The sequence below is a fragment of the Chaetodon trifascialis genome, chromosome 14 (genome assembly GCF_039877785.1).
Source record: "Chaetodon trifascialis isolate fChaTrf1 chromosome 14, fChaTrf1.hap1, whole genome shotgun sequence".
Lineage (NCBI taxonomy): Eukaryota > Metazoa > Chordata > Actinopteri > Chaetodontiformes > Chaetodontidae > Chaetodon > Chaetodon trifascialis.
In genome coordinates, this window is record NC_092069.1 from 16,866,393 (window position 1) to 16,892,295 (window position 25,903).

General features: G+C 42.7%; 2 protein-coding genes across 2 annotated transcripts in view; one reads left to right on the plus strand and one right to left on the minus strand.

Moving 5' to 3' along the window:
* Positions 1-24,875, minus strand: cnksr1 (connector enhancer of kinase suppressor of Ras 1). The gene is made up of 21 exons (XM_070979882.1): positions 24,803-24,875; positions 23,561-23,718; positions 20,463-20,665; positions 19,984-20,068; positions 13,537-13,578; positions 13,285-13,404; positions 10,304-10,363; positions 8,326-8,394; positions 8,030-8,155; positions 7,088-7,221; positions 5,887-6,032; positions 4,994-5,169; positions 4,868-4,901; positions 4,155-4,330; positions 3,936-4,009; positions 3,460-3,531; positions 3,021-3,091; positions 2,469-2,530; positions 2,055-2,145; positions 1,519-1,700; positions 1-1,174 (listed from the first exon to the last, which is right to left on the minus strand). The coding sequence occupies exons 1-21, from the start codon at positions 24,852-24,854 to the stop codon at positions 737-739; spliced, it is 2,571 nt and encodes an 856-aa protein (XP_070835983.1). The 5' UTR covers positions 24,855-24,875; the 3' UTR covers positions 1-736.
* Positions 24,811-25,903, plus strand: part of rps6ka1 (ribosomal protein S6 kinase a, polypeptide 1) — a 52,938-nt gene continuing 51,845 nt past the window's right edge. Inside the window, exon 1 of the mRNA XM_070979886.1 lies at positions 24,811-24,993. Coding sequence (XP_070835987.1) covers positions 24,853-24,993 — 141 coding nt within the window. The 5' untranslated portion in view covers positions 24,811-24,852. The remainder of the gene's footprint in view (positions 24,994-25,903) is intronic.

Consider the following 25,903-nt stretch of genomic DNA (forward strand, 5'->3'; position numbering starts at 1 on the left):
GTGATCATCATGCTCCCTTTTTATTACACCAGTGAAAATTACAGTGAGAAGGTGCAGGGCTGACATCTCAGCAGCTGAGGAGCCTCTGCTTGTCTTGACACTGAACCTGAACTATCACACAGCTCTACTATATGATTCACATGCACAAGTCCATATACAGTAAGTGGTGAAGTGTCCAAAGGGGCAAGTAGGCTCAAAAATAGCAAAGGGAAAAGTTGGCCAGCAGGGAGCCACAACAGTGTTTCTGGAGCAAATTATGTGCAAAACATGTCAAATGTATACCTTTATTAAGGTAATGTCAATAAACAAATACATACAGCATTCATAGTAAACTGTATTTACATATCACATTAAAGAAGCATCATTTATATTACATTGAATTCTAGGAACAACTTTTCATCATTAGAGGAACAGGACAGGCTTAAGAGTCCTCATAAATATGCACCAAACTCAGATTGACACTTGGCAAATTGTTCTTTACTCTGGTGTAAACTTGTCATATTTGTTTGTTGTGGGCAAGTCTGGGTGTAAATTTGCAAGTCAAGTCTGCACCGATGCATTTCATTGAAATACTTGATTAAAGTGCTGATTTAATGGCAATTTAAGCTAAGCCTTTCTGGCGAATGTCAGCAGAGGACACGGTGAAACGCGGTCACTCCTCTGTGCTGCATGACAAACGTCTTCCATTCGTCTGATTTTACGACTCTGCAGTGATGCGACAGCTCCCCGCATGGTCTTAAATGTAGAAGTAGCTGTCGCCGTCTTCTCTGCTCTCCGCCATTTCACTCAGCTGTCTGTTTATTGAATCCTGCAGCGAGCCCAGAGAGAGTTCTAACACCGGACTGGTCTCTGTGCTCGGAGAACCGGAGATCTCCAGGAGAACATCAGACGGTTCCGCATCCACTAGCTGCTCCCCGTCGCTGAGGCTCAGTCTGTATGCGCCTTCCGTCCCCGCGGTGGCTGTTTCCTTAGCAACAGTTTCCGAGGCAACCTCCTCAGTAGGCGTGTCTTGCACTGCTGCGCCGTCCCCTCCTTTGGAGGCCTTGAGAGCGACCGCTCTGTCGATTTCTTGAACCAGCTCCTCGTTCTGCTCCTTCCACTGGCGATACTTTGAAGCTGTCAGATCAGAGTCTTCTAAGAGCTTGTTAATCTGCAGCAGCTCCGCTTCTTTGGCCTGCAGAGTAAAGAGGGCTTTCAGTGACCACGTAGATGTATTTAGATACCAAACTGTCAGATTCTGACTGTCTGAGACCGACAACTGTGCTGTACAAAGTTATCTGATATTGGTTATTCGTATTTCCTTGAATCAATGAAAGAAACGGACTACAGAGGTGTCACAGATGAACGGTGAACATTTACACCGTCTACCCTGATCTACACCAGATCACATAACAGTTATTAAAGCTGCAAACACTGACTAAAAGTCAGAGTGAAGGTGGTTGACCTGTGTCAATATGTCGTCATGTGATTCGTGTTTGGACAGGAAGTGTAACCTGAGCCAGGTGCTGGCTGACTCACCTTGAGGGTGCTCTGCAGGGCCCGGAGTGTGTGCGCCTTCTCATTGATGATGGGGTTCTTGTTGCGTCGAATGAATGATTTCCTGAAGTGGTCGTGCGTAAACGGCTGCTCATGGCCAATCAGAGAAACTCCTCCTTCCTTTATGTTGTTTAACATCATGCCCATCTCATCCACTGGCCCTCCTTCTCACAAGGACAAACACACAGCCAGGGAGGCAGCGTAGGAGTAGGTAAAGATGGAGGGACGGACATGAAAGAGACGGAATTAAATACAAAACTGAGCAGTGGGGTTTGCTTGACAACATCACACACAAGGCTGCTATGAAGCGTCTATTTGCTGACAGTTGATTGGGCAAAATATCCCTAGGGTGAACTCAAGAAAACAACATGTTGTGATGAAGATGACTTTTCCACTCGAAAATTATTAAAGCATCAGTCAGAGGAACTCAGATTAAAGACATTTTTCAGTCAGGGAGAAAATAAGGAAGCAGCAGAGAAAGCGAGAGATGAGCTGAGATGGAGTCACACAGGACACACCTGCTGCTTTGCTGCCCCCTGTTGAGGAGCTTGATAATGGCGCCTTGTTCGACTTCCCCTTGGGGCGAGGCAGAGTGTGGGACTGCACTTTCTGAAGCACATAAGGACACACATAATAATATGAATTATGCTCCAACTGTACCGTCCTTATGGGGACATAATGTCCCCATAATGTCAATCTTTAAACTTTAAGGTGAAGACTTAGGTTATGGTTCGGATAAGTAATGTAAATTGTTTTAGGGTGGAGACTCGGGTTAAGTTTAAGGGTAGGGTTCAGGTAGGCAAGGTGTGTGTGTGTGTGTGTGTGTGTGTGTGTGTGTGTGTGTGTGTGTGTGTGTGTGTGTGTGTGTGTGTGTGTGTGTGTGTGTGTGAGAGAGCGTTTTTATGCACATGTAAACCTCTAACTGTGCTGACCTTGGCTCTTCTGCGGGGTGAAGGAGACCTCTCGCTTTCTGATTCAGTCTCACTGTAACACTCTGTTCACCAACAAACACATGAACTCATGATATCACAGTATGTTAAAAACATTTGATATGCAGATAAAAACATGCAGCACATTCAGCCTCTCTGATCATTTTTAACTTGGTGGCAGGACTTAAAATCATTTAACAATCCCTGGGTAACCAGTTATCATAACCATGAATTAATAAGGCTGCAGTATTGAGAATAAATTACTTTGGTTATTTTCTTTTCTCTTTTACATGGCCAACATGAACAGTGTTAAACATTATGGACCCAAAGGTGGAACCTCGACAATCCTGTAGACAGAACACCTCATCATGCATTACTGGTCATTTCCTTTATAAAGAATCCAATTTGTACTGTCAAGACACTTCTATTTAAAATAGATTATATATGCACAACACCTTTTGGACGAGTGAGACCACTACTTGCATATTTAAGTGTATCATTTCTAGTGATTAGGAGTAGGAATATAAGCCATTAACAAGCAGAAAGTTTCCTCACCTTCTTCACTATCTGGGCCTTTGTGAAACTTCTTATGCTTCTGTATGGCTGTGATCAGACAGTTAATCCACCTGGAGAGAAAAACATAACAAGCTCTGTCAGCACGGACAAGGTAGGTGCAATTTCTGCTTCAGTAATGTTTAAGAGGCAATGCTAAAAGCCAACTGTAGGGGGCAGTGCAGACCAACACCTGTTAAAGTGTGCTGCAACACCTCTAATGTGCTCAGTGTTTGCACACAATGAATGAACTGTTGTGTACTGATGCACTCAGTCTAAGATTTATTTTGGAGCTGGTCATTTATGTAAGAAGTGTAGAACTGGAGGCTAAAGCTGCATTACTAAACTGCTTTGGCTCATTTGTTTAGCCTCTGGAAAAAGAGAAAGAGAGAGAGGACGGACAGGCTGAACAAGGCTTTAGTATGTAATCGATTCGACTCACTTGCTCATGTCACTGACGTTGTCAGCAGCAAAGAAGAAGTTCTGAAATCGCTGGTGGCACATTTTAAAAACGCTTGTGGGTAGAGAGAGAAATCAGAGAGAGAGATTAACATGAGGCAAATCTCAGGCCACATGAAACTCATCACAGAGAAATTAAAAGGCACATACACACACGAAAAATGAATTATTTGTCAGTAGAGATGAGATTCCATGAATTCATGAGAGCCATCATCTGCTTTTTCATTAGCGGTTAATTCAGAAAAAGTAGAAAAAGGCTGTTATTCTGCACAGTGTCCTGCGTCACATCTGTCAGCCGAGGCAGATCATCCAACTTACACAGGAACAATAAAGCTTCTGTTTCAAACCACACAGAATCTATAACAGACTGAACTACTTTTTCATTTCTTCCATAATATCTACAAAATACGAAATGCTAAAAAGCCTGCTGATGTGATCGATCCCGGACTCCGTCCTTACTATTTTCTCTTGTGCTCTCCAGCGCTCTCTATGCTGTAGCTGGCGATATTGACAAATCCCTCTGCCTTCTCATCCTGCAGAACAAACAAACATACGATTCAGTCAAAGCATTGTTAGGACTGTCTGGGAGCAAAATGAATATTTAAAAACTATCGACTCCTCCTCAAACTGAATGCACACAAGTTCTAGTACCGCACATTCCCTCAGTTTTATTCCCACCTGTTGGCTGGTGTACCAGTAAAGGGAAGGCCCCTTGAGGACAAACCAGAAGCGCTGCCACTTCTGGGTGAGGAAGACGCTGCTCTCCTTTCTCTTCTTCCACAGCCAGCCGGCGCAGTCGGGTTGACCCAGCTCGCGGCAGGACACACGACGCCGACTCATAGCCGTCGACATTCCTGGGAGAGAAGAAAAAGAAGAACAGGAAAAGTAATTGCTTGTTTTTGTGCAGAGATCGACAAACCCTGGAGCAGGGAGGTATTTCGATGAGGATGAGTCTCTAATGAGGTACAAAACCATTGTCCTGATGCTGAGGGCTCTTCTTTTTCACCTTTGGACGTGAGCTTTACTGTTTATAGCCCCTCTGAACACCTTCAAAGGATAAACATGCTACCTTGTGCATATTTTCTTCCTAGCATGGCACAGATTCGGGGTATCAGTAACTAGAATCATGTGGATTAGTAATGAGTTCTGTGTTAAGTCCTACAGATAAATCATTTTAGGAAGCACTTTCTAGGAACATTAGACGTTTATTCTCTATTCTGCTCTTAAACTACTGCTTAATTTGCTTTTCTGTTTGTCTTAAATTGGCCTGAACCCCTATGGCCCCTGGTTTTTGTACTGACTTTGACCTGACGAAGAAGACCTCGACTACAGCTTTGAAGTATTTGAGTATTTTGCTTATATTCATACAGCATTACGGCATAAACTGTTACCTTTTGTAGAGCCCTTCTCTCTGTCTTTATTCCCCTGAAAAGAGAAGCAAAGTGTTTATGAGTTGAGGGTTCAACATGTTTAAGATGTCTTGGAATAAGTGTTCCCGTCTTTCTTTTTCCTCTCACCATGTGTCCCACCATTTCAGGGCAGGAGCTTATGCTAGCTCTTTCCTGGTCGACTCCCTGAGGTGAAGAACTTCTGAATGACCCAAACACCAGCGGAGAAGGACTTCTGGGTGACGGCGACCGGTCTTGTCTCAGTCTTGGGGAGAGCCGGGAACTCTCAAGACTCTCAAACTCCCCTGAGAAACACACATGAATGTCATGATCCTGCAGAAACTGACCACGGGTGAATTATAGCTGCACCTTCAATGTGTTGACAGTAAAGAGACAGTAAAGCCCACGTTGTATACTTAAATTCACACTGAGTTTGTGTCAGCAGTCGGTGACCTACATTTAATACTCTCTCATACAATCAGCATCTCTGTATCTAGACAACACATCTCATCTGTGTGCATGGCACAGTGCTAATAAAGCCATTACGCTAACGATCACTCCGACTGGTTTTCCATTAGGAGAGAATTTACTGATTAGTTGTCATCTCATCCATGTGGGGGTCACAGTTTAAAATCCTTTTAGCGTAACGGCACCATGACAACATTTTTACCTAATAATCCTGTTCTTTAAACAAAGTGATTACTAAAGAAGAGAATCAAGTGCAAAAACACTGCAGATTCCTCGATGATGGGCCACTGAAGGTCAGACTGCTCTTCAAATTTTTTAGCTTTTTTAATATATTTTTTTCAAGTGATATATTTTGGGGGCTTAAGTGGTACTTATTCTTTTATATTTCTTTAACAAAGACCACCTGTCCCTGCAGAAATCTCTCTGCTTTTTGTTCCATCTAATATCCTGCTTTAACAACTGAAACAAGACGCTCTCAAAACACAATTTCAGCATACACCGCTGAGGATTTTTGAAGAAAAATCTTGGCTCGAGTTCCATTTGTGTTTTCTGACCTGAGGCTGACAGCAGTGGCAGCCCCCCCTGTTGGTTTTGATACGACGTGAGGGTCAGACTCCCCTCCAGCTCCTTGTCAGAGGGCAGCTCTGATTCTTCCTGTCCCATAGGCTGCTGCTGTACCTCTGGTCCGTGAATGGCTCTCCTGGAGCGGAAAACAAAAATGACTCACCGATGGCACATTCAAGGCTCATGTGCCGAGAAACATTTAACTCACATGTAAACAAGCAGTGCAAAGGGTCCCTGATTACAACCACAACATCATGTGACAACATCTCTGACTATAAATAACATAAACGACTTGTATTGTCTTTTAAAGAGGTGAAATATGACTCTATGTGCCATTAGTCTAAACTTTCCACTTGTTTTTCCTTTAGACTGGAGTTGCAGTGTATCAGGATGTGACAGGATTATTTACAACCTTAATGCACCATCCCCGCCTACACCCTCCATTTGTCTGAGTACGCCTGCTCTCCATCAGCTTTCACTGTCTCCTCTTGCCTCTCCATCACTCTTTTTCCTCCCTTCTCCCATTTTCTCCTTATTTCTTCCCTGCGTTTGCGTCTTTCTTCATCTCTCCAAAACTCCCTCATCCATTCATCTTCCTCCTCATCTCTTCCAGTTCTCTCATTTCCAGTCAGCCGTGGGTTGGTGGGTGTGTGTAGTGGAATTTATGGCATTTGCAGCATGACCTCATCGCAAACCCACCGGCAGATTAACGAGGTCAGAAGGGCTCGTGGGAGGTTCAGCTCTATCGAGTAAATGCTTGGAAGTGTAGTGAACCAAACTTATGTCGAACCTGCTCTGAGATGACTTATTCTGACTCTAAGCAGAGTCCAGTTTAAGTTCCCACATATCAGCTCATCTTTTTATTGGTTATACAGGAAATTAAAACACTTACTTTTAATATTCAAGACAAAATGCATTGGAGATAAGAGAACGAAGTACGGAAAGATGATTTCCTTCTACGGCAACTTTTCATTTTGTGTGTGTGGTGTTAGACAGTTAATGGTACCCTGTGGGTTTTTCTTCTAAACACGTAACGTTCAATGTTTCTCAACGGAAAGCATTTGTTTTTGCATGATCACATTGATGCAAAGATCATATTCAAAATCCCGTCTTACCCACAATGACACAATACACCAGAATTATTAAAAAGAGGAGCTAATTATCAGACTGAAAGCTAATTCATGCTCTCACCTAAAAGACAGGGACCTGACAGACGCTGCTACCCTCTCAAATATGGAGTGTCTTGGATTCTCCTCCTGGTCCTTTTCCTCCTCCTCCTCCTCCTCCTCCTCCTCTGACCTCTCTCCTTTCTCTTCTTCCTCCTTCTGAAAAGAAATCAGCAGAAGTACGAGCATGTGAGCGTGCGCGCTAAACTCTGTGTGAGTGTATTTAGGGGTTAGCGGAGGGGTGAGGGGACGGATATCACGCGGATTGAAATGGCAGCCGTCTCCTCAGGTCTCCTCCGTGGCTTAGGAGATGGGACAACAACACAAACACCAACACAGAGGCACAGTCTGTGAAAGTCTCGATAAAAGCTGGGCGATGTCCTTACGTGTGCTTTCTCACCCGGCGGCAGCGACCTGAGCTGAGATTAGCATGGTAATGGTCACAAGGGGGGGGTGAAATGCACAGAGCGTGTGCTTGTCTGCAGTGCACGATTCAGTGTGTAGATCCAAGACAAACAACAGTCGGCATAGCGACTACTGAGAGAGTGTTTATAGAAACGGATCCCAAGTGAACGAAACAGAAATCGAAGAGGGGATCCTCGTGAAAAGGGGAAGGTTCAGGCTCCCCTGACATGAGCCGTGTCTAACAGTCCGGTTTCTGAAGGATGATTTGATGTTTCACCTCCGGATGTGATTATCCTAAACTGAAACTAACTGGTAGAAATTTTTAATTATACATGTGTTTCTTGTAATTACTTCACAAACGATTAGACAATTTCTAAATTAAGTTTTCAGGCCCACAAGCTTCTGGGGGAAAGTCTGAGTAAGAAGGCGACAAGAAGAATGTGATCCATACCAAATTCCCTGAGTAGTGCAGTTTTCTGTCTGTATCAGAAATGTACATTCAGTATATTGAATCTTTTCATTTCCTGCTTTGAGAGGCTGATAGAGTTTCATGGGCCCTGACCTGTGTGGAGGAGAGCTGGATTGGGTGTTTGCGTCTCACTGAAGCGGGAATCTTCTTCAGGACCAGAGTCACTCCGCTGGGATTCTCCCGCAGCTTCTTCACGAGGTTAGCTCTGCTCCAGCCCACCTGACGCAGCACAACAGGCGGTTATTCCCGGCTCGAAGGTTATCGTTTCAGACACTTTGCAGGAACAGCAAACGTGCAGCGGTTCGCCTCAGCTCGCACTGACACAGAGGTTTAGATGGAGAGGAACACATGCAAACATGAAATGGAGCCATATATACTGTAACGCTCACCACGATCTGGTCGTTGACTTGAATCACTTCATCACCAGCCAAGATGTTCACATAGACGTCAGGCGAAGGCTGCAAGAGGAGAGACGAGAAAACCCAGATGAATATTGTTCATGGTAACCCAATCCAGCGCTCCATCAACTCCTGCAATTATTCCTATTATTTGGCAGTTAATCATAATTTTTACAAAAACTTTTCACCTGTCTTTTGAAGATAGAGAGACCCTCAAATGTTGACGCTGTCTTGGAGGCAACATCAAAAGTCAATGTATGTGACTTTAGATATACATTACAATTACCTACTGGGAAACTAAAAACTAACTAAAAATAGATAATTGGGCATAACATGACAGAAACTGGCTGATCCAGTGAACTAAATACCCAACAAAATTGGATTGGAAGCATCTAATATGACTGGATGTATCAGGAATGCTATCAGGGTGTGGCAAAAATCAGACAGTAGTAAAACCTACATTGCTGGATGATCATATCACCCATCCCTAATGTTCTGAGGTAATCCAAAGGTGATTCACTGCGATCAAATAATGACTTTGTGGACACATCACAGTAATAGTACCCAGGCTGACTTTTATAATTATATGTGCTCTCTGAGTACACAGATCATACTCACAGGCTGCACTGAGTGTGTGTTTGTGGGCAGTGGTCACGTCTCTTATTAGCAGTCAGTCGCAGTGACGTAACTGCAGTAGCAGGGGAGTCGAGGGTACTCTGTTGTTGACATCATGGAAAAATAACATCTCCATCTTTGCGTCCCAGAGGAGAGCTACCCTCGCACTCGTTTTACAAGCCCTCCTTACTCTGTCTGGTAAACACTCCTCCATCGCTCCTGAGTTTATGTTACGAGCCCCCAGATCCTGAACTTCTCAGAAAATGATGCATCTCTGCTCTTTCCCATGAAATGATTTTATTTTCCCATAGAAACCAAATCAATTAAAAGTGAAGTTAACAAAATCAACATACTCAGGGGTTTAATGTAATAAATTCTATAGAGTAGATTTCCCTATGGTTCTATCTGGGTTAATAATTAGCTACTAAAGGCATTACTATCAATCTATTCAGACTGACACTGGTTTATACAGAGGAAAAGGGGGGATATATATACAATGTACAGATTAAACTGTAACCTTATTAAGGGTGGCAAAATGGAGAATATCTTCTTAATTATAAATAGAAAGTAAAGCATGATCATGTCATGTAGTTTGCAGTCAGCAGACTTGTATTTGCAGCACAAGGGCTCAGATTGGTTTCAATTTCAAAGCAATAAGCAAAGAAAGATAAGACCAACAGCTAAAAATAAAGCGTCACACAAAAGTACTTCCAAGGGGATTTCTGCCTGGTCTGGAGCTCATGCTTCCATAACAAATGAATCCAAATTAAAATTTCATGCATCAACTGTGCGGAGCAAAATTCATTGTAGAAAAAGGCATGATTGTATGCTGCTAGTAAATGACTTTTTTTTTTTCTTGTCACAGACACAGAAAAAAGGAAAACAGATAATTCTTCTTTATTTTTGCTTCTCACAACTGAAAATATACTTCCAGTTCCTTCCAGATTAAACAGACAGAGCGAGTGCAAAATCTGTGTTTAGCAGATCAAACTTTGAAACAGGAGAAGTGTAAACGAGCGTTATCTCCTTCAGAAGTATGTGACAGACCTGAGCCACAGAGCCACAGCTTGTTACCCGTTAAACCCTGACAGGTCGGCGCCCTTTTTAACACCACCGGGTAAGAGGTCAAACACAGTAAGGCACTTTGGATGCCTCTTCATGGGGCTCTTGCAAAAAGACAAACTGCAGCTGAAGTCAATCACTTTGCTCTGCGGTTCAAGAGGAGCAGAGGTTTGAGTCACGCTGCTCTTCAGAGGGTTGCTTAAGAGCACTGAGACGGCAGCCATGTTTAACTCTGCGTGGTCTGTGAGCTGAGTCAACAGTGAAAGCAGGAAAGTAAAGGAGAGAGTCTGACCTCAGCGGCACTTCCGGTCACGTAGTGGTTACTGGAGCCGGTGGACGTTATCTCAATCCCCTGAGACAGAGAGAGAAGTAGCGGGATGTTATGCATGCTTATGTACAAAGTCAGCTCTGCACATCAGAGCCACCGTCACAGACCATAAATACAGCTCTGCCATCAATGCTGGATGCTCGTGGAGGTGCTGATGTGTCCCTCCAGATGCATCGATTGTTCAGCTTGTATTTACAGATCAGCCTGCCCTGATTGATTATTTCCAGTCTGAATGCACATGGGGAGAGCCACAGCCCAGATCGCATTAACAATACACATGATGGCAGAAACATGAATGGATTTAAATTGATATGAGCATTATCTCCCATCGCTCCTAAAATCAACATACTGTATAAATATATTAGATATTAGCCACAAGTCCAGAAGCTGGAACAAACATATAATAAAACACAGTAATAATGCAAACTATGTCTTCATAGGAGAAGTTTTAATTGTTGATATAGCTGCACACAACCACATTATTATCATTATCATCCATAGTATTATTTTATTATTTAGTTTATTATTTAGTGCTTGTATTAAATAGGGGTTACTTGGTACTATGGTAATAATATTTTTTTCTGGATTTTGATGATATATTTGGTAATAATCTGGAGGGCTTTGGCACAGCAGCTCACTTCACAAACAAATAAGCTATTCATCACCTTTGCTAACATCCACTTATTTTTCTCTTTAGCCCAAACAAAATGCTTTTATGCGACGATAAAAACACAAAAACTGTCGCTCGCTGTGCTACCAGCAATGTTCAAAGCTAAAAAAATTGTTTTAACATCTCCTTTTTGACTGGAATAAATTTAAACTTGAGGAAAATGAAAGAGGAAAAAGCAAGTTTTTACTTTTAGATTCTTACTTGTTTCATGAACTGAGAAAGTGTGCATGTGAGTTCAAATTCTTCCTGCCTCTCACTTCCCTTTCTCTCTGTTTTTAGTTCCCATTACTTTCAAGCATTTAGAGCGCAGACCTCATTGCCGGTGATGCGCTCCAATCAATCGTGTGTTTTGCTGCTCGTTGTTGAGCACATGTGACAAAAAATTATTTATTATTATTATTATTTAATTATTATTTATACAAAATTATTCTGTTCCACTGATGAAATGTTGTAAAGAATTATCTCCAACAGTTTAGCTGAACCCCCCCCCCCCCCCCCCTTCACACACCTGCAGCCAAGCACATTTATGCATCCATGGACACAAACACATAATGTATGCTTGTCTACAGCATCAGAGGTGATGAAGTGGAGCTAGAAAATGCGCATATTTGCTTTTAAGACAACACACTGGAGATTAGGAGGGCCAATAGAGCGAGTGAGTGAGCACAAGGAAATGGGGCTGCTATTACCATCTAACATGAGAGATCTTTGCCTAATGGGCTGAGTACACAAAGGGGAAGAAAAAACTGCGCTGAACAAAATTACTCCGTAGAAATAAAATGAAAAGGACACGAGATGATGCGGAAAGCAGGCAGAGCAGAGAGCTGTAATTGTTGTGCTCAATGTACCGACGGATGGCGAAGGCAGTAAGAGAAGAGGAGAGGCTGGAAGAGAAAGCTGTTTGTGAACGACTAGACGAGAGAGAAGGTTTAGGAGAATAAAGAGAAGAGGACAGGGAGAACCTTGAGTTTGATGAAAGAAGAGATGAGTGGAACCGAATGATGATGGAAAACTCCAGGCAAGGATGAAGGCGGAAAAAGAATACTGAAAATGACAGAGAGGGTGAGAGAGAAAATAAGACAGAATACGAGTTGATTGTCAAGAAACGGGCAAAGCAACAAAATGAAGAATTTTTAAATGATTGTTATAATGAGGTGAGATACAGAAAAGAACTTTTCAAAAAGGGCTAAAGAATGGTTAAACAATGACTGAATAATCAAAATGAATAATGTCGGCTTGCAGTTTCTAAAACATTTATTGGGAGATTTTTTGTCAGCAGCTGAGCGTTCCACAGTAAATGAACTGCTTTTCTTTAATATGCACAAAATACAACCCTGATTCCAGAAAAAGCTGGGACTCTGTAAATGAAAATTTGCTGAAAATTTGAAAATATACTCAACAAAAACCGCACAAAGACAATATATTTAATGTTTGACCTCATCAGCTTCATTGATTTTTGTGAATATCTGCTTATTCTGAATTTGATGCGGCAACACATTTCCAACCAGTTTGAACAGGAGCAACTAAAGACTGGGAAAGATGTGGAATGCTCCAAAAACACCTGTTTGGATCATTCCAGATATCAGGTAATCAGGTTCATTGGTAACAGGTGAGAGTATCATGATTGGGTATGAAAGAGGCAACCTGGAAAGGCTCAGTCAATCACAAGCGAGGGTGGAGTGAGGTTCACCTCTTTGTGAAACACATGATTGTATAAAGGAGATTACTGCATGGACTCTGGAACACTTTGTAGAACTGTTGTCAGTAAACGCAGTTTGTTTGCACATGATTGCATTCTGTGTTTATTTACGTTTCACACAGTATCCCAACTTTAAATCAGGGTTGTACATGGAGATGCTAATGGTGAACCACTGATTCTTGACAGGTTTTATTCTTGATTAACCTCCTATTTTTCATGATAAATCAATTTGTTTACAAAACGCTAGATAACAGTCTGACAGTCAGAAACCCCTTCCTCCAAGCTGAGGCTAGATAGGGAATGAAATAACTTTAACTACTACTGCGCTGTTGATCAACTAATCAATCGTTTCACTAATTATCAAATGCGTCATTTCTAGTTATCTAGTCTGCGAACTCCAAAGGCAACTGCAGGCGCCCAGAACGCCGTCTGAAAACCTCTGATTTTAATCCTGCATGATTTACTTGTGTGTGCTAAAATATAGGTATTTGACATTTAAGCACTTTTGCATCTGCTCAGACATTAAAAAATCTACATTTAAGAATGACAAACGGTTATTTAAGGTGAAGGCTTTACCAGCTGATCACCAGGTGACACAGGCACCAGGTCGACACTCTCCAGCTGAGCAGTGTGGGTAAGAAGCGCCTCAGGGCTGGAGTTCAGGATCTCATCACACACCGCCACCACCTGACGGCACTAGAGGATGAAGCAAACCATTTACTAGCAACAATATCTCATGCAATCCCCCGAAAAATAATAGGAAAAACAGCTGCCATTACATCTAGCTAGTAAAATAGGCAAAAATATAGAAATAGCTGGCACACTCACCACAGATATGATGTCCTTCTCCTTTTCATAGACAGTGGTATCCTGCTGGAGGAGTGAAACAACATGACATGAGTTACAGTTCCACAAAGCAGAGTATCAGAGGCATGGCAGCAGCCTGTGTAACGCTGATATTGATTTGTGGAAATGGGACAATCTGACTCAAAACTCATATCCCATTTCCTCCTCAGTGTGAGTCAGGAAGTTAAAGGGCAACAGTATCCAGAGGCATCACTCCAGACCTTTATGGGTTTGTTACAGGCTTTTATCACAGCAGTGCTTTTGTATAAATAAAACACAAATTCTATCAAGTTTGAAACACAGCGAGTGTAAAATCCCTTTAGTGGTCTGTTATGTCCACTTAATCCAAGGATTTATGCTAATCCCCGCATACTTTATGTAATACATGTGCATGCAAGTGTATACACACACACACGCACAGGAAGTCATTGTCACAGTTACAGTACTGGGATCAGTACACTGGAACTAAACTGCTTAATCTGTGGTTGGGAGGAAGGTGTTGATAATGAGCCTACAGTGAGGAGGTGGCTCTGAATGGGGGGGCTTGATGACATAGGTAAAAGAGAAGAGAGTAGATGTCCATACAGTATAGCATATTCACCGAATGGAAGCATACCACATACCATTACTGCCTAAGCTAATTTGCTATGCCTGATGGTGTGCTGAGTTACATAAAGGACTGTAAAGGGAAACTAATCCCTGTGAAATGTAATAAGGGATCACCAGTGAGACATGGCTGGATTTCTGTGCTAATTAAAGGCTGTGACACGAGGCCTTGGGGAGGGGTATGAGTGGGAGAGCCTGCTGTCATGATGGCTGGTCAGTTCATCTCATCTTGTTTGTTGTGTGTGTCCCTATTCCCCTCAGGCATTTGACTGTGGATAACTGAGAAAAGCACAACCTGAGATACATTGATTTACACCACAACAAAGCACTAAAGCTTGTGTATAAACTCCCAAAGTTGTTCAGATCTTTATCTTGATCCCTACTTGAGTTAAGTAGCCTTGTCATGGCACACTGGCTGTATGCTAGCAAGCTAGCTAGTTAGGGCTTCATTCATTAAAGCATAAACAACTTTCAATAAAGGATAGATATTTAAAAAACAAACATCAACAAGCAACTTGATATAAAGATACAGAGGGGCTGAAGCTGTAACTTTCCTCAGAGCCAGCTGGCAGCGTTACCAACAACATATTATTAGTGCAAACAGTCCACGCATCTGAAAATAGATTTAGGGTTACTTTTAGCCACTAAGAGGAGTTTGTGCCATGTAATAATACCACAAGAAACTTTAGGCAATTATAGGAAAGATATTAAAAACAAGACTAACAGCCATGCTAGCAGCTCTGTGAGGCTGTGAGTCACAGTGATGCTTCCAGCTACAAGCTAACGTCAGCAGGCTAACATGTTCACTGTGACAGTGCTAACATGTGCTGTTTAGCAGACATAATGTTCATCTTAGCTTAGTGTGTTAGCATGCTAACAGTCGCTAATTAGCATTAAACACAAAGTGCAGGTGGGGCATTTGGTCATTGACAAAAGTCACCAAATTTTGTCGCAATCCATTCAACGGTTGTTTAACTTACAACTGCATACATGAACCCAAAACCTTAACTTCATGGTAATCCTATCATTTAATAATAAAGATATTTTATGTCTGGACCAAAGTGGCATGGCTAAAAACATTTAATATGCATTGTCCTTACAACACAAACGTAAGGTAAACCTGACCCGTGGAATAAAAGTTCATGTTGTTTAACTTGTTTAAAGCCTATTTAGATTACCAGGGAAAGCTAAATGCAAGTAGAATTCACTGTAAATAGTGCTTTAAACTGAGGACAGAAGCTCTCTTGTGTGGTAATAGTGCCTGAGGTTGGAATCTTGTTGCACACCATCAGTGCAGTAACACCTCTTTCTTTCCTGCATCTCACCACTTATGTTTAGATCTCCAGTGAAAATGCAGCCACATCCGAAACCTCTGATTTCTGTTGTATTTGGGGGCCACTTCACCGGAGGCTTCACCACAGCAGTTCTATAATTCCTTTTAACTGTACAGAACAGGAAACAACACATTAATGTGTCCGAGGTGAGCGACACGTACACTTCTGCCCTGAAACCAACGTACGATCAGGAGGGTGTGGTGGGAAAACAGAGCAACACAGGACGCAGAGCAGTTTTCAGGATGAGTTCTAGACACAAAGAGACGTTGTATCCATATGCAATATTGGCTACAACCACAAATCCATGCACACATAATCACTGTCTGACTTTGAATCAATTAACAAAAGTCCTCAAGAGCCTCCAGCATCGCTCCACTTCAGCTTCTCTCTCAACAAGATATTAACTAAAATGGTTCACTTGAAAACATCTCTGAAGGAAGCCCTCAGGTTTTGCAACACAAGATTTGTCATACCAAACAGTACAATTACTGTAGAGATGAACCACTTTCAGCTCTCCGTTGACTTAAAGCAGAAGCAGGAGTCCAAGGGCAGCTCTGGCCTTTCAGAATCAGGTTTATTACCAAGTAGGTTTTCGCACACAAGGAATTTCCCTGATGTTTTGCTGCATAACAATCACAGAAAACATGTAATTAAAGATAAAATGCAAGTCAAGAAGCACAACTGGCAAACAGAAAGTTGAAAATATGCCACTCAGAGCTCTCAATTCCCACAGTGCCATCGAGAAAAAGCAAAAATGTAATACAATACAAGCCACAGACATTCAAGGCTGACCTTTTATTCCACTTCATTGTAGCTACGGTGGTTACATATTAGCCACAACGGTACTGTAGACCGGCAATAAATGTAGACAATCCCATGCAGAATGAGCTGCACTAAGATTCAGGTCATCTCAATATGAATTCTGAGAAAAAGGAAACAGAAATCTTCCAGTATTGTCATAAAAGTATTAATATTTTGTCTTCTTCTGAGCTGTTAAGGAACTACTTCTTCACTTGATGCGAACAGGGTTCTTGCATTGTGAAGCACGCCGTGTGGCTCGATCAGGTGGTGAGCTAACTTTACAGCAGCGCTCTGTGCCTGAAAGCTGTTCTCTCAATAGTTGTCTTGGAAACAAAGACAAGCTATTACGTGGGTGTTAACATTCTTAAAAAACGCGGACAACCAGAATGAACGCAGGCGTGCACGGACACACGCATGCAAAAAGGCAGAAACTGTCACACAGAGTTGCAGCGACACATGAATGTACCTGTGTGGGCAAACACAGAGCGTGCTGATTACACACGATTAACCAGATTTCCACCTTTTCCTCTCTTTTTGTTGTTGTCTGCCACTTCAAATACAGTAAGTCAAAGCCTTGTGAATCATAAGCCTTGTCAAGTCATGTTGTGTCTGTCTCTGCGTGTGTTTACACAGAGGACATTTTCTATTTGCCACCAGGTCGCAGACCTGCTATAAAAAGACTGTCAGACATCTCTAGGTTTGATCTCTTTTACACCTGCTCCTCGCCTTTCTATCCAAATCATGCAACCCCTTTTCCTCTCCACTTCCTCAGGTCAGGTCCTTGCCTTTTACTCTACCGCTCCTATCAGCACTGGCTTTCTCCTCTGCTCTATTTTCCAGCACCATAAATAATACGCTATAGCATTCAACCCTCTTATTATTGCCATCATGAGCTTTAAATAAGTCCTCCAGTAGCAGTAGTATCAAGCAACAATAGAGCAGTCTTTGGTGTGTTGTTTTCTATTATTATGTCTTTCCGGTTAGAGAAAAGCATTACATAATCAAACTGTCACCTTTTAAACAAAGAAACAGTCATGAATTTGTCTCAGTAGCTCTGTTCTTCAAATGTTAGTGTTTAAAAGTTAAAACATTAAAATCCCTTAGAGTCAGGTGGAAGTTCGTAGGTCAAAGACTCTTTCAGAAGTCACCATTGAGTGCACATACCTTAATGTTTTGCTTAGAAATTCATTTTCGCTCTCATATCCAAGTTCACAGTTCACAGAGCCCTCTTTGCCCTCGTCTCTCACTCCCCTGGACTTTGCTCATAGGTTGGCTGGTTCAAAGCAGACTGAGCGAAACTGAGACCTGACAACGTTATGCGTGGGATCCCGACAACACCAGCTGACTGCTGACCTTGATCACCCTCTGGGTGCGAAGAGAAACACACAGACACTCTCAACGAACACAGGAAATAATAGTCCTTTCTTCTGTGTCAAGGCTGTGATGCAGTTTCTGTGGAAGCAGTTCTCCACATAAAGATGTTATGATGAAGCCATGGCGTCCTGACAGCATGTCAGAAACATCACAGGGGGGCATGACACCAGCATCAATTAGCCAGGAAAAAAATTAAGAAGGCATGACCAAGCTAGTCTGTGAGTTCACGCTGCTGATGTCATCTCCATGCTAAAATGTGACTCAGTTCATGCGACAAGTGTGTGTAAATCAGCCTGTTCTCCTACAAAACCCCATGCCTGAAGGTTTATAATGCTATGATGACAGTTGAACTTGCAGATGAAGCCTGAACCCACGTGCACAAGATTTCTCATTTCCTCTTGTCTGTTAAACAGCTGTGAGGTCTTCTCAGCTGCCCAAAACTGACCTTTTAGCTCACCTGCACATTTTTTTTTAATTAATAACTGCCAGCACCTGCCAAAACACTTACTGTTCAAGTTTCATAGATAGGAAATAACCCTATCCATTTCCAGTGTTATTTTGTGAACGGAATTGGTTAAGATTATGATTAATTTAAACCGTTTTCACTTCACAGTGATTGACCAGCGAGTTTGGCAAGTGAGCTCATCAAAAAACGAATTTACATGACAGAATGCTCTCAGTAGAGAACTACTTCTTCATTGACAGTAATTCCTACCTTTAAAACGCCTGCATGCACAAACGCACAGGTGCACACAAAGATCAAAAACAGGAATTGAGCAAACAATGGCCAGACATTACCAAATGATAATGAAGGTGAGGGTTTTAACTTACAAATCGCTCACTCGGTGCCATGCGTCCGTGCGTACGGAGCAAACAATGAATGAAAACAACAGTCAGGCAGGCCCAGGTCTGAATCACCTCGCAGTGGCAAAAACATCCTATGAGGATCAACAAGCTCAATAACGCTGTGAAATCAATGCTTCCTTCCTTCCTCTCTGGTCCGTAAGAATAATGTTACTGTTGTTGTACATCAACAAAAAGTCTCCAGGTCTCATTTCTCACATGAGAGTCCCGCAGGCTTATTCAAACTCTTGGCTAAACGTGTAAAACTGCTATAACTGATTAGCATAGATCTTACATGATGTCTGAATGATTTCTAACTTTCTTATCGAGGCCTTAAAGAAACAGAGCATCCCATAAAAAATCTACACAGAGTGATTTTCAACAACCAACCAACAGAAGCTACACTTAGTGATGTGTCTAAGTGTCGGCTTGAGCCTTTTTAAGCAGTCAAGCAAAGCGCGGAAGCAGCAGATCACCTTGTGGAGAATTATCCAATCAAAGGTGGGAGCCTTACCTGTCGTGCTGTGCAGGCGTCCAGAGCTGGCTACAGAGGGCTATATATAAACTCCTTTAAATACTGAGTGTCCTCTTTCACCCACAGCTTCTCTGCACCTCTGACTGTCTCCTTACCTCTCTCTAATTATCTCTCCTTCTGCCGCTATCTCTGTCGCTGTCTTCTCTTTGTCCTCCTCTCTGCTTCACTTCTGCCAGGCGATTTGTCTCTAACGCCGCCACAGCGTCCTTTTCACAGTTAAACGTCTCAGTCTGCCTGTTGCTCTCTGTTGCTCATTCAGCGACATGCACTCCCTCATGAGTCAAAAGTCAGTTAACAGTCTCAGTGCAATCCCTCTCTCAGTCTCCTCCTCCTTTCTCTGCCTTCCCCTTTGCTCTCCTCCCTCCCTCCCCGAGGCACTACGACATATCCAGACCTGTCCCTTCTGCTACCTGTGAACTGACCCACTTCACATCCAGTTATAAATATTTCTTCTCCTCCCATTTCTTTCAGACCTTTCAGTCTACCATGAAGGAGTAAACACCAACAAAATCCAGCCCTCCTCTCTGGCAGGCCTTTCAATCTAAGCTTCTTCAAGGTACAGCCGCCTCCAAATATGCCAGGAATGTGAAGATAAAGAATACATTACTCAAGCTAAGCTGAGGAGCAGGATGTGTGAGTCTGTTTTTCCCCGCTGCACTTTAGGGGTTGAGTTTAAAAAGAAATAGCCGACCACACAAGTCATAGTTCCTCGTTGGAAGTTTCGCGTGCATGATAAAACCACTAGAAACATGGTTTACTCGTGTGTGGTTCCTGTTAAGATAAAACACCTCCTTTTCATGAACACCTGTGGCGAAGTGGACTGAGCCATTCGGTTTGCATAAAAAAGCCACGTGACGGACAGATTGTAACAGTGTAAATATAATATCACACATCAGTTTTATGCACTTAACTGCTTGAAGCCACAAACGGACCAACCTTGTGAACAATGTCTCCCAGCTCCATGCAGTAGCTGACTATGTTCTTGCTGCTGGTGTATCCACTGAGCTGGAAAAACTGATACCTGGAAAGACAGGGATTATATTTCAAATAAGTCTGGATAGAGACAGGAGGGAACAAGCGCAAGCGAGCACAATGAATGAATTTCACACTGCTGGGATAATTAAAAGGGACAAAGACAAGCTGTGGATCTTAGAAAGTCGCCCACAGAGGTAATGAAAGAGATCAAGCAGAAAGGTGGGAACTTTTAAGAAACAGGTGTCCGCTTTCTGAATAAACGGCATATGAAGGCTACACCTCTAAATTTGTACATAAAGGCTGCAGCAACAAAACTAGAGCTGCAACTATTTTTACAAGACACAGCAGAGAGCATTTTTTGGGTTGAAAAATAACTGCAGAGTAAAATAGAACCTGGAGAGCTGTATACATAACGGTTAGATAACTCCCTCTTTACAAACCTGTTGAGCAAAGAGAAGAGTCCTTTGGCAGAGGTGATGAGCTCCACTACAAGCTGCAGAATGCCAGCAGGCAGCTTGGTGGTGCTGCGTCCATCGTAGCCGTTGATGCGCCAGCGGCCCTGGATGCCCATCTGGAGGCTGTGGGATACGGCACGCAGCTTCTCCGTCAGACCGCGTAGGTTCTCGCCACCTATACCGTACGTCTGGAGAGCGCACACACACCAACACACACCGATGAAAGAACTGTTTCACCCCTGAGACACTTTAATGCTGTTGTACATAATCAATCTGTGATGTTTAATGCATGACTTCCCCTCTTCCTGCCTACAACACTTCACAGGGGCTTGTGTTTAATATGCATTTCATATACTGTGGTACCTCGGTTTTATTTTCACCGGGGACCTTTTGTATGTTGCTACTCTCTTCTTTCCACTTTTGAATAAAGTGATAAAATGCCCCAACGCTGCTAAAAAAAAAACACTTTACAGAGGGCAATGTCAACATAACCATAGGTTATGCAATCGGCTGGTGAAAACAATCATGATACGGACTGAAATGTATGTTGAATTAAGAGCAAGGGAGGGAAACGACTGAGGGAAAGCTGAGTGAAAGATGTGCTCCGTACACTGAATACAGTGCTTCTTGATGTATTGCAGTCTGGTCTGCCGTTGGTGGAGATATGAGTGATTCATCTGTCTTCTGAGATGAATTTGCTCCTTGAAAAACGTTACATTCTGGACAAAATTGTCATGACAGAGAAGCAGACAATACAGATAAAATCGTCTTCACAGTGCAGTTTTATGCCATGGTACTGATATATAGTGATGCAGTGACATTTCTGTAAAGTCTTTCTAAAGAATTTGCAATAATCCAGCCAATATCTTAGAAATAAAGGCAGAAAATCATATGAAAATACCATATTGCCTCAAAGCAGTCAGTTTGCAACACTTATAATAGCCTAATACACCATAGTAAAAGTCGCTCCCCTTTTTTGGAGCTAAGTCCTCCACTGCAGAGCTGGTAGCAACGTTACTTTGACTTTCAGCCATATTTGTTGTTGCTGTGTGTAATGGTGTGATGTCATGACATCAATATGTCAGAAACTGCCGTTATCGTGATGTGAATTTTGTTTTACCATACTAAAATCATAGCAGTATTACTGTGACTGATATGATACAGCACACCTCTAAAGTATATACTTTATACTAAAGTATATACACCTTATCATGTCATGATAATGTTCATTTTTGGCTCAGTATCCAAAAACGAAGATGAAGATGTGCTAATTTCTTTTCTTCTGATCTACACTCAGGTGCCAGCTGATTAGGCACACCTCACTGAAGCTAATGCAGCCTAACAGCTCTGCAATAAATCCTACCTTCATTGTAATGTTCAGTTTCTGTTGGAACTGTTTGATGCTGATTCAAGTTTTTGATCATTTCAGAGCCTGCAGTTTTGCCGAGGTGGTTTTAATATTTTGTCCACTACATTTACGTCGGCCGCATCAAGCAAAGCTACCACATCAAACAGTGGCTAGAAATAAATATTCCTCCCAGAGCGAGACGGAGCTCCTCTCTCATGCGCCTGTCATCACAGTTTGCCGGCCAGCAGTGTGAGACGTGACTCCTCACAGCCACTGCAGAAGGAGCAGGTTTTTGTCCTGAGCCACTCGTCGGTGGTCGAGAGGTTTGGTTCTGTCGGGCTTTGCTGTCACACATCAACCAGCCGGAACAATCCCTCGTCAACAAGCGGCCATGAATTTTTCACGGCCTTGTCAACGATGTAGTTGTTAATTATGTAACAGTGTACTTGAACGTGTTTGGTCGGTTCCATGTGAGCGTCTGATGGTTCCTTTTTATGAATGAGCTCAGTGTTAGCACTTCATGGAGCATCAAGACAGAGAGGGAGGAGAGGCGGACACATGCGCGTGCACACACACACACACACAAACACACACACACACACACACACACACACACATATACACTGTAGCCAAGCTTACAATTTAAAGTATATATCCATGTACGGCTTCTCATCTTGTCTTAGCTTAAACAATTTCACACAGGTGCACTTTTTGGAGGCTTTTTTTTTTTTTTTTTACTACAGAGAGACTTTATTCACACATTCGTACAAGCTTTGGGTTAAACCCTTAATGAATATTTCAATCAGCATTATGTTTATTTCTGCAAGTGCACAACAAGCAGCTTAAGCAGCCTGAGCTTTTAGCGTTTACAGACTGTTACACCACCAGAGCTGGAACCTTGGCTGGTACTGTCCTACTCAATTAGTCCTTCTAGTGAAACAAAGGCCATTCTGGAAACACACACACACCCCTCCCCCATACACACACACACACACACACACACACACACACACACACACCAACACGACTAATCAAGTGTCCTAAAACTCCCTCTCAAATTTAGACTGGGAGGGAAATTAATTAGGCAAGGGGGTAAGAAATGGGATAGAGCATCAAAGGGGAGGCAGAAGTGTTTTATTTAGCCGACTATAAAACTTTCCCAGAAATTTGCATGTGAAGTATCAGGCACAAGCTTTTGTATTCTAAATCTGCTTTGGTTGCAGTCGAAGCATGACTAGTTCTTTGATGTTTTGTGCTAGAAAAATAAAGTAACTGTTTTACTATGATGTGCTTCACTAGGGCGACTTTGATAGAAAAGTGGAGGGCACAGTGAAGCAATGAACTCAAACTGGCTGCATGTTGCTAAAAGCTCTGAGCGCAGTCAAAGTGAAACAGGACTTGTATGGCAATAAGAGCAGTTGTGTGTTCTGGCTGGATTTGTCCAACAGCTGCTGGTTCCGCTGTGCAAACAAGAGCAGGCTCTAAAAACAGTGTGATGGTGAAATAAATACACCGCTGTGCTCTAATATCAGAACATGCAAGACACTGTAGCAAGACGAGGAGATGACTGCTCAGTAAATATCCAGAGCACATCTCCACACACACACACACACACACACACACACACACACACACACACACACACACACACACACACACAGCCTGTTGTAAACACAGAGCACTGCTATGGACACATACTGCACACAAACACACACGATTCCACGTCCTCCCTCACCAGAGAGCAGAGTTTCTCGACCGCCTCCAGAAGGAGCTCCTGGTGTCCGATCTTATGCACTCCCAGCTTTTCCAGGTCGTGAGAGGTCAACTGGAGCAGATCCAGACCTGATAAATGCCACTCTGAGACTGGGTACTGATGCAGGGGGGCGTCCAAACCTGGCGGCAGGACACAAAAGCACATACAGTTTATTTACAGGATTTAACCGCAGGCAGCGCACATGTCTAAATGGAAAGCCCACATAGTCAGAAAGTCACGGGCATGTACAGGCAGAGACATGCAGAGGGAGCACAGACTAACTGAGGATTGGCAGGGCTGCAGGCATGAAACATGGAAAAAAAAAAAAAGCTACATGATGGACGATTAGCTCTGAATAAAGTACAGATGTGTCTGTGAAACAAGTGATTTATATAATGTACGCACAAAATAATGAATAAACTATAATAATCCTGATTTAATATGAATGGTTTTGAAGAAATTACTTAAAGCATTTCAAAATAAAAGTACAAATGGTCTGAATACACCGTCTTAAATGTGTCATTACGTGTAATAGCCAGGGGTGGAAGAAGTACTGAAATCATTTACTTGAGGAAAAATAACAATGCAACACTATATAAATACACCTTCTACAGTACAAATCCTGCATTCAACATTGTACTTAAATTAAAACATTTGCAACAAAATTAACTTAAAGTGTCCGATGCATTAATACGTAATTACAGCTATTGAATAAATGTCATGGATAAGATGTACAAAATAAATACAGTTGAAATACTCAAATACAAGTACTTGAAAACTACTTAAATTCAGTTTACTTAGTTACTCTCTAGCCCTGGTAATAGCTCACCTGTAGAGAAAGATTCTAGTACTAATAGTGATATAGTTTCGCTATCAACCAGCATGAAGGAATCCATGTACTTAACAGTGGGTTGGGCTGTATACTCTCTAACTCTCTGTGCTAGAGGACACATAAATCAATAAGGTCAGTGAACGCAACATGTCAAAGAAGTAGAAAACAGGCAGCCATGTACGCGGTTTCTGACGCCTCAACTGTTGACACTGATCAGAAAAAGACTGTAGTGGCGTCTCTCTCAGCACAGGCCACTTCCTCATTCCACCTCCACCTTTCACTTCCAAGAGGATTTGTGTGGCGCTTCTATTTCTGACTCCCCCGTCGGAGCCAAGTACCTGTGAGGCGATCAAGGCGTGAGAAGAGCGACAAAAGCGCAATATGTTCCTCACCTTGGAGCCACTCGCTGACTCTCTCCTCGCTCCACGACGTGATAGGCTCCATGCTCGGAGTCCTGCTGCAGTCGCTCCTTGACTTTCCAGCCGTCCTGGCCGACTTCTACCTCTCCGGGCTGCTGGAAGAAGGAAAAGTTGCTCCTGATTTGGAGTCGGACGATGACGAATGGCACTCCCCACAGGTACAGGTAAGAGTCCCTCTGCTGTCAGCCAATAGTGCGGAACTGTCAGGCTAGACCAGGAGCAAAGACCCCTCCCTCCCACAACCCCCCCCACACACTCCCTCCTTACCTGGGGGAACGGTGTGTGTGTGTGTGTGTGTGTGTGTGTGTGTGCGTGAAAGGTGCTGCAGCTTTAACGCCTCATAACTTCCCTCATAGTTTCATGCGTAATCACGTCATCCGCGCGGAAAGGGCGCAGGGCAATTACACAGCAGCATGTAAGGGGTGGACACAATAACAGCAACACCTGTGGCTACAGTTTAATGTAATCCAGTACCGAAACCCTATAGTAATACTGCTTCTGTGACAGTGCCAGAAAGGTTCTGATGAGCGCTGTGGTCATTCTGTCACTGTTGAGGTTGCATTTGATTTGACTGCATTAAAGTGCAACAAGTGGCTGTTTACAGGAAAATTAAAGATATGATCCCACACACAACTGCACGTGCTATTTTTCTGGATTTCCCGTATACTTCATGAATTGTCACAAGGCTTAAAGGGATGAAGAACTTGTTCTCCCTGTAGCTACACGCCACCAGATCTAATCCTCTTTTCCCAGTCCGCTGGTTAGACTGCTCTCTTAAGAATTCACCGGAAATGTTGCTTATTTTATCCCCTGAACTGTGTTGACTTCTCAGCTCTGATGAAGCCGCTTGCTGAATTATTTACAGTATCAATAGTTACATCAGGAGCTACTGGAGGAGCTTATTCGTGAATAATCGATCCATAACAACTCAACAAACAGACAGTTTTTGACTAAAGAGAACAGGGAGGCTGTTAATGAATGATATTGTGTTTTTTGGTTGTTCACAGCTAGGTGTGGTCTCTATAGGCCTGAGACAGCTTAACTGCTATCTCTTGTTATTTATTCTCCATAAAC